General features: G+C 44.4%; 1 protein-coding gene across 5 annotated transcripts in view; it reads left to right on the forward strand.

The window, feature by feature from the left end:
• The first annotated feature begins 1,050 nt into the window (after positions 1-1,050).
• Positions 1,051-13,501, forward strand: part of USP28 (ubiquitin specific peptidase 28) — a 34,926-nt gene continuing 22,475 nt past the window's right edge. For 3 of the 5 annotated variants that reach the window (XM_044919740.1, XM_044919742.1, XM_021696573.1), the window contains exons 1-8: positions 1,051-1,092; positions 2,036-2,195; positions 7,323-7,409; positions 8,040-8,177; positions 9,013-9,086; positions 9,976-10,052; positions 11,247-11,395; positions 13,202-13,329. In XM_044919740.1, the coding sequence (XP_044775675.1) occupies positions 2,037-2,195; positions 7,323-7,409; positions 8,040-8,177; positions 9,013-9,086; positions 9,976-10,052; positions 11,247-11,395; positions 13,202-13,329 (812 nt within the window). In that variant the 5' untranslated portion in view covers positions 1,051-1,092; position 2,036. Of the gene's footprint in view, positions 1,093-2,035; positions 2,196-7,322; positions 7,410-8,039; positions 8,178-9,012; positions 9,087-9,972; positions 10,053-11,246; positions 11,396-13,201; positions 13,330-13,501 lie in introns of all 5 variants that reach the window. The other 2 variants (XM_044919741.1, XM_021696574.1) reach the window with 1 other exon arrangement.

The raw sequence follows: 13,501 nt of genomic DNA on the forward strand, positions 1-13,501 counted from the left end.
TTTTAAAATTTTTTAATTTGTTAAAGATTTTACTTATTTATTTGACAGAGAGAGAGAGAGACAGTGAGAGCGGGAACATAAGCAGGGGGAGTGGGAGAGGGAGAAGCAGGCTCCCCACCAAGCAGGGAGCCCGATGTGGGGCTCAATCCCAGGACCCCGAGATCATGACCTGAGCTGAAGACAGACACTTAACCGACTGAGCCATCCAGGTGCCCCATGCTGTGGGCTTTTCATGGTTACTCTTTCTCAGCCTACGAATATTCTCTTTTCTTCTCAGTTGGCTTGGGGTTTTTATTCCTGAATAGAGCTAGAATGTTGTTATTAAATGCTTTTTCTCTCTTTACTGAGATGATGATTCCTTTCAGCATATTCTGCTGGTCTGTTTTCTCATGTTAACTCAGTATTTCATTCTGCAGTTAGCTCCACTTGGTCCTAATATTTGATTTTGGGGGTACATTATTGGATTTTATTTGCTAATACCTTGTTTCTTTTTTTTTTTACATCTGTGATTGTGTGTGAGTTTGTTGTTTTTCCTTTCTCTTACTATTCTTGGATGGTTTGGGCTATAGCTAGGTGTTAAGCTGGTTTCATAAAGTGAATTGGGGAGTATGTTCTCTATTCTCCAGAGTAGTTTGTATGAGATTGAAAATATCTGTGCCTTGAGTGTTCAATATTTAGCTGATGTTTTATGATGACAGGTAAGGAGATAACTTGACCTACAGAGATGGGATGTATTTTTTACTCTGGAATAAGACTGCAGAAGCGGGTATTCATTCCATTTTGGTGGCTCATTGGCTCGTCTTAAGGTTACCATATAGCTGTGAGTTACTCATGTGGCTCAGGCACAGAGTAATAAAGTTGTTCCACAGATGAGAACTAGGGAGCATATTGAGTTTTGTGAATGCTTTTGCCTTTTTTCCTACCATACAGTCAGAAGGGCATTGTTTCCTACATGTAGACTAATTAAATTTCTGTTTCTCTTACAGAAGTGATAGACCTTACCCATGATAACAAAGATGATCTTCAAGCTGCCATTGCTTTGAGCCTACTGGAATCCCCCAAAATTCAAGCTGATGGAAGAGATCTGAACAGGTCATTGATGTAATTTGTCATCTTCGCTCCCCACAGCAGTGTCTAGGTCGAAGGCAATAATAGCTGTGGATGCCACTGAGGGACCATTCTGCCAAGTTCTTTTAATTGCGTCCATATGAAATTTCCTTTAGGAGAAAGTTTAAATTCACATTAGCTTACTTATTCTTTGGTTTATTTTTTTGACAAAGCCAAATATGATAAGGGCTTTACAGTAGCTGTGGTCTTTGAGTAGAAGCCTGCAGGCTTTTGTAGTTTACAATTTCTGGGGTTGGAGGGAGACACCCCATCCTCGTGCAAGCATCTGACAGTATGTATTCCCTTTATCAACCTGGAACCTTTGTAAACTTCGAGGATCGTGTGGTCAGCTCTTTGAAAATGAAAGTTATCACTCAACTACCCTGTCTCAGGAGTGACCAGGGATATCTTTTTTTGAATTGGTGCTAATTTGGTGATTAGTATTGCTCGTAAACATCCAGTTCCAGTGGTAGCCGGTCAGTTTCCGGACACGTTTATTCCCTCACACCGATGAGTTGTTTTTTCAGGGAAACATAGGGCCAGGTTTTGTGTGCTAGGCCGTTGAAAGGCTCTTACCGTTAGCAGAGTGTCTCTCTTGCCTTTTTCAATGGCAAGGTCTGAGATAGGGCACTGTTGTTGAAATCTAAAACTTGTAATACAGTAGCCATAAATAGGCTTGAGCGTCAGCTCAGTTCCATCATGGACCTTGTAAGTAATAATCTCTGGTGGAAGGATTAATATCTACGTCTAAATCTTACTTTACACTTGCATTATAGTTTTATAATTACTGTATAGCCAGCGATGACCCAGTAAATAGTTCATCTGGCATTTTGGATTATCTATGAAAGATTACCAGCATTCTCCATATATAATACATTGTTCCTTAACTTTTTCCTTTCTGGATTCGTGGTGTTTCGGCACCATACAGGATGCACGAGGCAGCCTCTGCAGAAATGAAACGCTCCAAGAGAAAACGCTGTGAAGTCTGGGGAGAAAATCCCAATCCTAACGACTGGAGGAGAGTCGATGGGTGGCCCGTTGGGCTGAAGAATGTTGGCAATACATGTTGGTTTAGTGCTGTTATTCAGGTATGGTATTTTTTAAAAAGATTTTATTTATTTATTTGAAAGAGAGAGAGAGAACACAAGTAGGGGGAGTGGCAGGCTGAGGGAGAAGCAGACTCCTCGTGGAGCAGGGAGCCTGTCTCGGGGCTCAATCCCAGGACCATGAGATCATGACCTGAGCCGAAGTCAGATGCTTAACTGACTGAGCCACCCAGGTGCCCCTCAGGTATGATATTTTTTGAGACAACTGTGTGTTCTGGGAACAACTTTGTCATTTGTTCAACTGAAATGTGAGAAACATAGCTTTTAAAAAATGGAAACAGATATATAAGACTGGGGTGTTTTATTTTCCCCATGGCGTTAATTGTGTTTTCGTTGCTTTCCTATTTTTGGATTTAGATGCTCTGGTGTCCAAATTGGGCAGTACTAAAAACAAAATATCCTGTGGTTGCGAATATGGTTGCAAAGATGTTGAATAGGTGTTTTGGATTAGCATTTCCTGAATCACATGTTGGAGCAGAGCCAGAGTTAGTAAGGAGAAATCATCAGTGGGGAGGCGATCAGAGATATTCAGGCAGGAAGTGATGGCGGCCTGGAATAGAGAAGCTACATAAGGCTTGGAAGGAGAGTACAAGCATTCTAGAGCTGCGTAGGAGATCGGATCTACAGGATGTGGTAGAGCGGTTGGATATAGGGTTGAGAGTTGAGAAAGACTCCAAGGTTTCTAGCTTGAGGAATCAGGTGGGTGATATTGCCATTTGATGCTAAAAGAAGAATGTTTGGGTGTGTGTGAAGAGTGGGATCTCAGTTCAGTTTTACCCACGCTGAGTTTAAGATGCCACATGAAGAAACATGTAGGCAGTTAACGACACGAACCTGTAGTTTGTTTAAAAGATCTGGGCTACGGATGCAGCTCTGGGAATCAGTAGCATATAGAGAGTGATAAAGCCAAGGGAGTGGATGAATTCCCCTAGAGAGAGGGTTGCCTTTCTAGAAGTACCTCCCAGGCATCTTAAACTTGGCATGGCCACGGTGCGGCACTTGATCCTGCCCCACCAGTCTTCTCCTTCATGGTATTTGACATCTACCCAGCTGCTCAGCCGGAAATGGAGGCCTCCCTTTCCACACATAGCACCCAGATTCATTCAGCTATTGTGCGCCTGACACTGTGTGCACACCAGGGAAACAGCAGTGAATACATCGAAGCTGTTACTCTCAGAGTTTCCTTTGAAAAGAGTGGGACAGACAGTAAAATATCTATCAGGTGGTGCAAAGTGCCATAAACATGAGTGAGGGCGGGAGGAACTGGATGGGGTAGGAGGCCTTTCTGATATGGTGGGCTTTTGAGCAGAGGCCTGAGGGAGGGGACGGAATGTGCCCTGTAGTTACAGAAAGGGCAGCAGACAGGGAAGAGCCAGTAAAAAGACCCAGGTTAGGAGCTTGCTTGATGTGTTGAGAAACAGGAAGAGGGCAGAACTTGAGGGTGGGGAACAGACTGTGACGAGGTCAGAAAGTTAGTGGAGGTGAGGTGGGGGAGCCGGGCGTGGTGAAGAGAACTTAGGGATTGTCTGTGAGGTGGGAAAGTATTGGAAGGTTTAGAGCAGAGAAGTGAGATGATCCTACTTCCGTTTAAGAAGACGGCGGGCATCTGTGTTGAGAATAGCATGTCAGAAGGAAGGTGGAATTAGGGACATCAGTCAGTCCTTTCAGAGAGAGAGGGGGAGAGAGTTTGAGCACCCTGGCTGCATTCACACCCTCCTCAGCCTTCACACCTGTGGGGATGTTGAAAGAAGCCGAGGGCATCACCGAGAAAGGTTCCTGAGGAAGCCTGAGAAGCCAGGATGTGGAGCCTGGACGTAGGGATTGGTCCTAAGTAGGAAAAGGGCAGGAGGGGCAGGAGAATAGTAGGGGAGAGGAGGGCAAGGAAGACATGATGGCTGCAGATTACAGTTGAAGTAATATCCGATCATCCTCTCTGTGACGTGAGCAGCCATTTTCTGAGGCCATGGAGAGGGGACAGCATCGGGTGTTAAAGGGGGGGTCACCGCGGACAGTGGGAAACCAGTTGGCACCAGGACACGGTAGTAGGATTTCTACAAATTAGAAGGTCTACTTGAGGGTGTTGACCTTAAATGCCTAGTGGTGTCAGTGTGGCCTGTTTTTTATCAGGACTTTTTCTTAGCAGCACTCTGAGACTCTTAAGTGGAAAATGAAATTTATTTAGGCTGGAGGCTCTGCTGGGTTCAATGAAAGTTTGAGGATTTATTGAAGGATGGTTAAAGACCATGGAATCAAAGCTAGAGAGAGGGAGGAATGAAGACAGGGAGGGACTGGTGGTTAGGGGAGAACAGGAAGCGTCTGTTTGCTCAGGTCCTTGGTGAAGTCAAAGAACAAATGTCCTGCGGGGGACTTGGATCAAGAACGCCGGAAAGGTTATGGTTCAAGAGCAGGCTTTTCTGAATTTGTGGCCTGAGAATTGGCTTCGTCTCAGGAATTGACATATCCTGGGTGTGACCTCAGATGGGGGTGTAGAGATGGAATGGAGAAATGCGTTACTAGAGATAGGACGCTCGCAAAGCCAAGGGTCCCTGGGCTGGGTGGATGTGCTCGTGTTCCCTCAGCAAACGTTAGTGGAACACCCACTGCATGTCTAGCCCTGTTCTAGGCCCTTGGTAAGGGAATGAATAGAACCAAGACGGGGCTTTACCCTCATGGAACTTAAATTTTTGTGAGGCAAGACAATAAACTGCAAAAGTAACTAGTTAATTAAGTAGCTAAATTTAGGTGACATGTTAGGTTGTGATCGGTGTGATAGAAGCAAGATCAGGGCAGGGAGACCAGAATTGCTGCAGGAGAGATTGGAGCAGGGCGCCATATAAACTATGGTAGGTAAGGCCTCCTCGCCCAGGGGATGAGGTTGGAGCAGGTGCCAGATACATGCGAGGCGAGGAAGTGAGCCAGGCAGCCTCCGGGGAGAACATTCCAGGTGGGGGAACCCCAGAGAAAGGGCCCCAAGGTGGGAGCGGGCTGAGTGTACTCCCCGGGCGTCCAGGAGGTCCGAGGGGCTGGGACACTAGGAGCAGAGGGGAGAGTCACTGGAGGTTCTGAGCAGAGGAGTGATGAACTCTGACCCGAATCTTACAAGGCTCACTGTGGCTGATGTGAGGAGAGCAGAATGGGTGTGGTGAGGGACAGGTGGAGTGAACTCTGCAGGGGGCTGCTGCAGTTGTCCACGGGACAGGTGACAGTGGCCTGGACCTGGCTAGTAGCCATGGAAGTAGCAAAGAGGTTGGATTCTTGATTTATTCAGAGGGCAGAGCTAACATGATGTCCTATTGGGTTGGGTGTGGACAGGACTTGGGAGAGGAAGAAGAGCTGTTATCCTTTGGCAGGTGTCCATGGATCAGGAGCTTTATTTTAGTCCTGTTAGGAAGACAGAGGAACCCGTGTGGCAGGTGAATTGGTACAGGGGAGGCCCTGGAGGCAGAGAGACCCTGAGCAGTGACCCAGGTGAGCAGTGACCCAGGTGAGCAGTGAGGAGAGACCAAGGAGGGCACTTGGTAGGGATGGGAGGGAAGAGGTGGTTCTAAGGAGCACCCCAGAGGCAGAGTCCAAGCGACCTCTTCCTCACTGGATGGGAATGGTTAAGAGAGAGACAGGATTTGAAGATTCTTCCAAAGTTCTAAACTTTATGAGTGGAGGAGGAGGACGTAATTAAGTGACACAGGAGAAGCAGGTGCTGGAGGGTCCTAGGGATACTGGATTGGGAAATGTCATCAGCTCACACGTCGAGGGGTTTTAAGAATGGCGGTGTCTTTGGGGAAAGCCAGATTTGGTTGAAGGAGAGGGGTTAGAGTGGAGTGTAAAGCCAGTTTTCTCATGGCAGAGCAGAATTTCTGGGACACATGACGGCATAGTCAGCAGAGCGCAAATGACACAGCAGGAGGGGACGGGGAGGTGGAAGGAGAAGAGAGCAGGCTGAGTAGAGAGCAGAGCGGTCTCGCTCTGGCTCCACATAGAACGTTGGTGGAACAGCAGGACTGACTTTAAAGGTGCCGCCCAGGGGTGCCGGGGTGGCTCAGCCTTCGGCTCAGGTCCCGGAGTCCTGGGATCGAGTCCCGTGTTGGGCTCCTGGCTCAGCGGGAAGCCTGCTTCTCCCTCTGACTCTCTCCCCTCTCATGCTGTTTCTCACTCTCTCTCTCTCTCTCTCTGTGTCTCAAATAAATAAATAAATAAAATCTTAAAAAAAAAAAAAAAAGGCACCGCCTGGTTGTGTGCTCACCCTGTTGGTGGCATCCCAGTTGGGTTGGGAGAGTGGGAGGGAAGCCAGAGGCCTGTTGTCTACCCAGGATGTTGCTTCCAGAGTTTTTCATCGGGGTCTTTCCTGAAGAGGAAAGTGTACTCCCCGGGGCGTCCAGGAGGTCCGAGGGGCTTTTCCTGAGGGGTTTTCCTCTGAGGAGTGTGTTGGGATGAGGAGCTGTATTCATACAAGGGATTTTAAAAACATTAACCTTCAAAAGATATTCATAGTGGGATTATGCATGATTTACAAGTAAGCCAGAGATTCCTGCTGTTAAAATTTTTTTTTAAATGCAGTTCTTGTGACAAAGAATGGAGAGTAGCCAACGTTGCTGTACTCACCGCCCAGCTTTAGAAAGAAATGGTACAGCTCCCTGGGTCCCTGGGAGTGCCCATACCCAGTCCCTGCTGTGCCCATCCCAGTCACAGCCTCCCTTCCCCGCAGATAAAACCACCCCTGCAAGTATCCTTAGACCAACTGCCATGTTGTTTTGTATATAAACTTACTATGAACACTTTAATACTCTGTTTTTCTGGAACTTTCTTCCACAGAGAATATAGCTCTGAGATTTCTCCATGTTGATCCTGTAGCTCTCAGGAACTCACTTTCAGTGCTGTGTACTAGTCCATTTTACGAAGACACTTTTTTTTACAACTTGATTTTAATGACTACATAACGATCTATCATATACACATACTATACGTTATTTAATCCGTAGCCATCATTCTCTCACACAGGATAGAGGTAGAAATAGCAGGTGACGGTCACATGTACTTTCAAGGTAAAAGAAATACCGTTCTGCTGCAGTTAATTTGAAAGAAAGGCTACGGATCTTTCTTTCTTTCTTTCAGTCTCTCTTTCAACTGCCTGAATTTCGAAGACTCGTCCTCAGCTATAGTCTACCGCAGAATGTGCTTGAAAACTGTCCGAGTCACACGGTAAGTTGCTGCGGAGAAGTCCTCACTCTCGCTTGGTCCCTCTCATCCCAAAGGCTTTTAAATTCTGGCCAAAGCTGATAGCTGTGATGTCCTTTGGCTGCGCTAGTATTTGTTTTCGTTCCCAAGTGGCTTTTTCCTTCTCTGTGACACGAAACAGGGGTTTGCAAAAATGTAAAGTTAAGTAGGAATAAAATTAGAAGAAGAGTTTCAAGAAAGTGGCAAGTTGTCCTGACGGCCTCCGCTTTTCTGCCTCTGGGAGGGAGATTCAGAAATTCTGAATCACAGAAAGTGTGTGTGGCGTCCTGTGCCGATGCTGGAGGCATGCACCTTCCAGAAGGTTCTGCGGTCGGCTCTTGCCCAAGGACGTGGCCTCCTGCCAGCGATCTAACCCTTGCCAGGATTTCACCTTGGGGGTGCGTTTTCCTAATAGGTGGGAGGGCAGCAGCTTCAGAAAATAAACATTTTTGCCTTTCCTACAACATTCCTTCCTGGCCTCCACATAGACAGCTTCAGTTGAAGGTAATCCCCTACACAGACCTTATCAGAGCACCTGTGAGGTGGTTTGGGTCCTCACTGATCCAGGTCTGGGTTGCTGTCTCGTGCACTACTCACACGTTGGTGTCTCTACAGGAAAAGAGAAATATTGTGTTTATGCAAGAGCTTCAGTATTTGTTTGCTCTGATGATGGGATCAAATCGCAAATTTGTAGACCCTTCAGCAGCCCTGGATCTCTTAAAGGGAGCATTCCGATCACCTGAGGAACAGCAGGTACGAGAAGCCCGTTATTCTCGTGTTTTCCCTCGGGTTCTGCGACGTTTAAAGCCATGCCTCGCTGCTGTTCCTGTGATGTGGCCTCAGGTCAGCTGTGCAGTAAGCTCTGAACGTGACTGCACGGGACTTGGGGTACACAGGGGCTGTTGGAGTAGCGAGGAGGTTGAAAATACCTCGGCGCATCACAGCAAAGGGTCGCTGACAAAAGTAAAGCCCTCTGCCTGCGCCTGTGCCTTGGGATGACCCAGATAAAAATCCTATTTTTAATACTATGTAAACCTAAGTTGAGCAGCTTTGCTGAGCGATCTTTCTCTTCTAGACATTAGTGCTTCCCTTTCCCTACCTTCTGTTACAAAACAAAGCTGTCACCAGTAGAAGAGCACCTGCCTCGTAAAATTAAATTTTCCCTTTGTTTCTCTAAAGGTCCTACAGTTCTACAAAATTCTCAAAACATTTCATAAAAGTCTCTTTTCTCCATTCAGATCTCCTATTGTTCTAGAGGACTAGAGTCTGTTCTGTGGACCTTTTTTTTCTTTTTCTTTTCTTAAGGCCTGCCCGGAAGATTTTGTTCGTTCCCCGTTTGTTACAAATAGATGTGGCTTGCAGTGATGGCGCTCCAGTTCCCTCCTAGCCACGAGCTGGGCAGCAGCTGCCTTCTGTTTCTGCAGTGCCTGGGGTCCAGGGTTACTTGTCTCTTCCTGCTGTTTGTTCTCAACAAACAAATCCTTCCATAGTCCTACAGTCGTAATCGTTGGCGGGATAAGGGCAGATTTTCATTGCCCTAAGTGTAGTGTTGGGTCTAACTCTTATGCCATTTGTGCCTCTTTTGTAGCAAGATGTGAGTGAATTCACACACAAGCTCCTGGATTGGCTAGAGGACGCATTCCAGCTAGCTGTGAGTGTGAAGTGAGTGTTGAGGATTTGTTTGGCCCGCATTCCTACTCACAGTGGTCCAGCGAGAACTATGATGGGGGGAAGGTACTCTTCTCCAGTAGAAATTGCTGGTTTTTGCCAAACTTCATGGGGTAACCACTCAGATACTTGTCACTCTGTATCCTCCTTGCCTTTGGTTTTTCTCTCTGAAGATGTAGATAATCATCTCAGCCTGCCACCTTTTACTGAAAGTCAGGCCGTAACGCTGAACGTCGTTAAAGTCATGGCCTGTGCTACAGAATGTGTTAGAAGGCCAAATCAATCCTAGATGTGAATGTGGTAAATCAAATTTAGTCACTGCAGGCACTGAAATGAATTTCAGAAGTGAGATTCAGGGCAAAGAATACAAGTATCCCCTTTCGAATACAGATGCTGAGAAATTTTCTAAATTGTTTTAACTCTAAGTAAAAGAAATCTATATATCGTAAGACAGCTTTGCACATAGCACCTTACATAGTAACACTTTATTTAAGGTGGACTTGTCCGTTTCTGTTGTGCCACTGGGAAAACTTTTGTGTTTATTTGCAAAACTGCACAAGAGGGTTGATTCTTGCTTCCGTCCTATTCTAGAATTTGTATACATCTGTCACTGGCTATAGATATATATATTGAATGTATACAGATACACATATTTTTCGGTATGTAGGACTCTCCCTCAGCTCCTCACAGCCAGGAATCATGCCTGTATATTTGCTCAATGAGTATTTAAACTGAATGAGCCCATTACTAATTCTGGAGCATGCCTAGCTCTTTGGAGGTCTATAAAAGTGAACTATTTTTGCTTTTGAATGACGGTTAGGTTTAGTGTGGTGCTTATCTGATCCAAATGATAGAGTACTGTTTTCTTTTTTTTTAAAAGCAGCAATCCCAGGAACAAATCTGAAAATCCAATGGTGCAGCTTTTCTACGGTACTTTCCTCACTGAAGGGGTTCGTGAAGGTAAATTCTCTGCTCTGTTAGTTCTAGACTTGTGACTGTATCTGTATTAGTCGAAAAGGCTTTCAAGTCAGGCATTTCCAGGTCTGAATATTGATTCTACCTCTTAGTATGTGTGTAACATGGACAAACTGTGTGAGTACCTGGATCCTCAGTCTCTTCATCTGTAAAATGGGCACAGTGTTTACAGTTGTTAGATGAAATCGTATAATATTCGCACAGCCCAAATCTAGTATTAATGTCAGACACGGTGATGCTACTTAATTTTCTCAGTGTTGTTCTTTTCCAATGTAATATCTAATCTCAAAAGGTTTTGTTGAGTTAGACTGCCAAAAATACTTGTCCGCTTTAGAGGCTTATCTAAGCTGCATGTTGGATGTGTAATTTTAATTTTTTGTTCACTATGGAGAATTTTTATCATCCAGATAGGGCAGTCTAAAAACCCCCCATGAACTCAGCAACCTTTAGTTCATGGCCAGACATTCCCTAACTCCTTTCTTCTCTTACCCTTCCGGTATTCTCTGTGAAACAATAACAATACCACTATTCACTCCAAAAAAGTAGCATTTAATATCAAATATCTAGTCAGTGTTCAGATTTCCATGTTGTTTTATAATTTTATATATTGGGGGGATGGGTGTTGTGTTTATTTTTACAGTTTGTTTTAATCAGGATCTAAATGTGGGTCATTTATATAGTTGATACGTCTTTTAAGTTTCCTATCAAAATCTGTACACTATCCCCCCCCCAGTCTCTTTTTTCCTTGAAATGTTATTTTTTAAGAAACCAGGTGGTTTGTTCTCTGAGATTCCCCAAAGTCTGAAATTTTGCTGCTTGCATATCCATGATATCACGTTCCTTTCTATTCCTCTTTTTATAAATTGGTAATTGGATCTAGAGTTTGACCAGATTCAGGTAAGGCTTTTCTTGGCAAGACTAATTCACAAGAGGTGGGATAGTCTTTGATCAGGAGGCACATAATGTCTGCTCATCTTTCTTTTCGTGATGGTAGCAGTCACTCATGATCGGTGCCTGGATCCACTGGTTCGTTGGAAGTTGCCCTGCAGGCTTAAGTATGCTTCTGACAGTTCTCAGCAAGTTGCTGAATCAAGAAGATGCTGTCTCTGTAGTGCCAGCAAAAAGGCTTCAGATAATGCTAGTGATGTCTTTAAAAAAGCAATCTGTTTCTTTGCCTAGGAAAGCCCTTTTGCAACAATGAGACCTTCGGCCAGTATCCCCTTCAGGTAAATGGTTATCGCAACTTAGACGAATGTTTGGAAGGGGCCATGGTGGAGGGTGACATTGAGCTGCTTCCTTCCGATCATTCGGTGAAGTACGGGCAAGAGGTAAGTTGGATATTTTTATTTGCCGTGCCAGTGACAAAACCAGTTAAGTAGAACTGAGCTCTTCCCATCAGATATTAAAGAACTTTACACGTAACAGATGTTGAACTAGTCTGAAGGTCTCTCATGAGTTGATATGCGTTAGTCAGTCTTAGTGTTTGATGAATAAATTGTTCGCTGAAAGTATGAATTTGAGTTAATCATATAAAGGTTGTATGCTGCTTCTGATGTTTTAAGTATGATCAAGTTTCTCTTTTTCTGTTGAAGCCTACCTGTACCAATAGGGAGAACCCACTGCCTCCATATTTTCGGAGGGTAAAAGTACAGTGATTAACTCCTATGGTATGCCATTTAGAATATTTTCCCTATTACACTATTTACTGTTCTTCGTAGTAAATTCTGCCTTTGCTTTTAAAATTTTTCAAATTTAACGTTCATTTATTTTTGTGGGTCGGAAGGAAAGGGGGAAGTTAGCGGGAGAGCAAGGGTTAATTAATGCCCCAGGATTCCAGTTGGGTTAAGAATCAGTGAATTTGGAACATAACTGTCACTACCACACTGCTTGGCTTGTTCTCCTTTATCATACATTTTGAAACAAAACTGTGGGCTTATGTGAGTCCAACTTAGTAATTACTGTCGGAGAAAGCAGAGCTTTTTTGAATTAAAATCGGGAGCCTGACACGAGCCGTGTTGCAGTGCATGAGCTGTTGGGCAGCGTGAGCACTGGGAGAGAGCTGCTGCCCCCCTTGGCTTTCCAAGGACAGTGCGGACTCCTGGCTGGGAGGCAGGATGGGACATCTGTCCCATCTGTGCACAGCTGATGCATGCTCTTACGAAAGAGTAAGGGGTGTTCACCAGCTAGACCTCTGGAGACCTTTATTCAGAATGGGAGCGCTATTAAAAAAAAAGAAGAAGAAAAGAAAATCATTATGCTTATTTAGATTTAGCCTGAGGCAGTCAGACAGGCTCTCTGGATTCACCTCATGCCAACAGGGAAAGGGAACTTAGCTGTTTGCTCCTTTGGTAAAGGGAACGTCTTAAAACTGCCCTTGCAGACCTCTGGCATAGAGGTGAATTGAACAGAAATGCCTCTCCTGGTTTAGCTCTTCCTCATCTGTGATCAGGAATAGTTGAGATCTTTTTTTAGAAGTCAGTGCTTTTTTCTCTTGAAGCTCAAGGTAACATCCTAGGTTGATTTGACTGGGTCCCTTATGAGACATCTGTAAAGTCTTAGAATTCAGAGATTTTCTCAGAAACTTGAGCACTCATAATCATGAGGCTCTTTCAGGTTTCTTATTTTAGAAATAAAGGGGATTCACATTATGGTGAATAGACTGTAAATAAATAGTATATATGTACACATATTAGTCTTCTGAGCTGATTCATGGAGATAATTAGCTCCTTAGTTATATGCTGCTTAGGTCATAATTTACGATTCTTTGGTTAGGCTAGCCGTTCTCTTCAGCTTTTGACCCTGTTTTGACTACTGATGACTTAGTAAGTGGTGAGGATTCTTCTTGCAGCTCACCTACCTTAAGGGTGGGTATTTCTGAGGATAATAGTCAAATAAAATGTTGTTGACTGGCTTGTAAATTTGGAGTCTTGAGAAATGTTTAACCACATTCTCTGAGAGGGCACAATGCTAAGTGGTCATTTTAGTATTTGGGATAAAAAAACCTCTAGGGTCAATTGGATTTGAATATAAATTCTATACCAGAAGAAGAAAGTTTGATGAGGGATGCTTTAAATCTGGCTTTTGCTATTTCCTGAAATTAACTTCTTTCTTTCATATTTCTGCTTCTGACATAGCGTTGGTTTACAAAGCTACCTCCAGTGTTGACCTTTGAACTCTCAAGATTCGAGTTCAATCAGTCCCTTGGTCAGCCAGAGAAAATTCACAATAAGCTGGAATTTCCTCAGATCATTTATATGGACAGGTGAGTTCTGTGATTGAGTGTCTTTTTTGTGTATTACAGAAGGAGTAGGGAGCATTTACTAAGCGTATTGTGCATAGGAATCGCCTGGGGCTCTTGATAATATGCAAATGTGGAGTCACTGGATTCACTGGCTCTAGGTTGGCATTTCTGAGAAGCTCTCAGGGTGATGCTG

The sequence above is a fragment of the Neomonachus schauinslandi genome, chromosome 11 (assembly GCF_002201575.2).
Source record: "Neomonachus schauinslandi chromosome 11, ASM220157v2, whole genome shotgun sequence".
In the NCBI taxonomy this organism is placed as follows: Eukaryota; Metazoa; Chordata; class Mammalia; order Carnivora; family Phocidae; genus Neomonachus; species Neomonachus schauinslandi.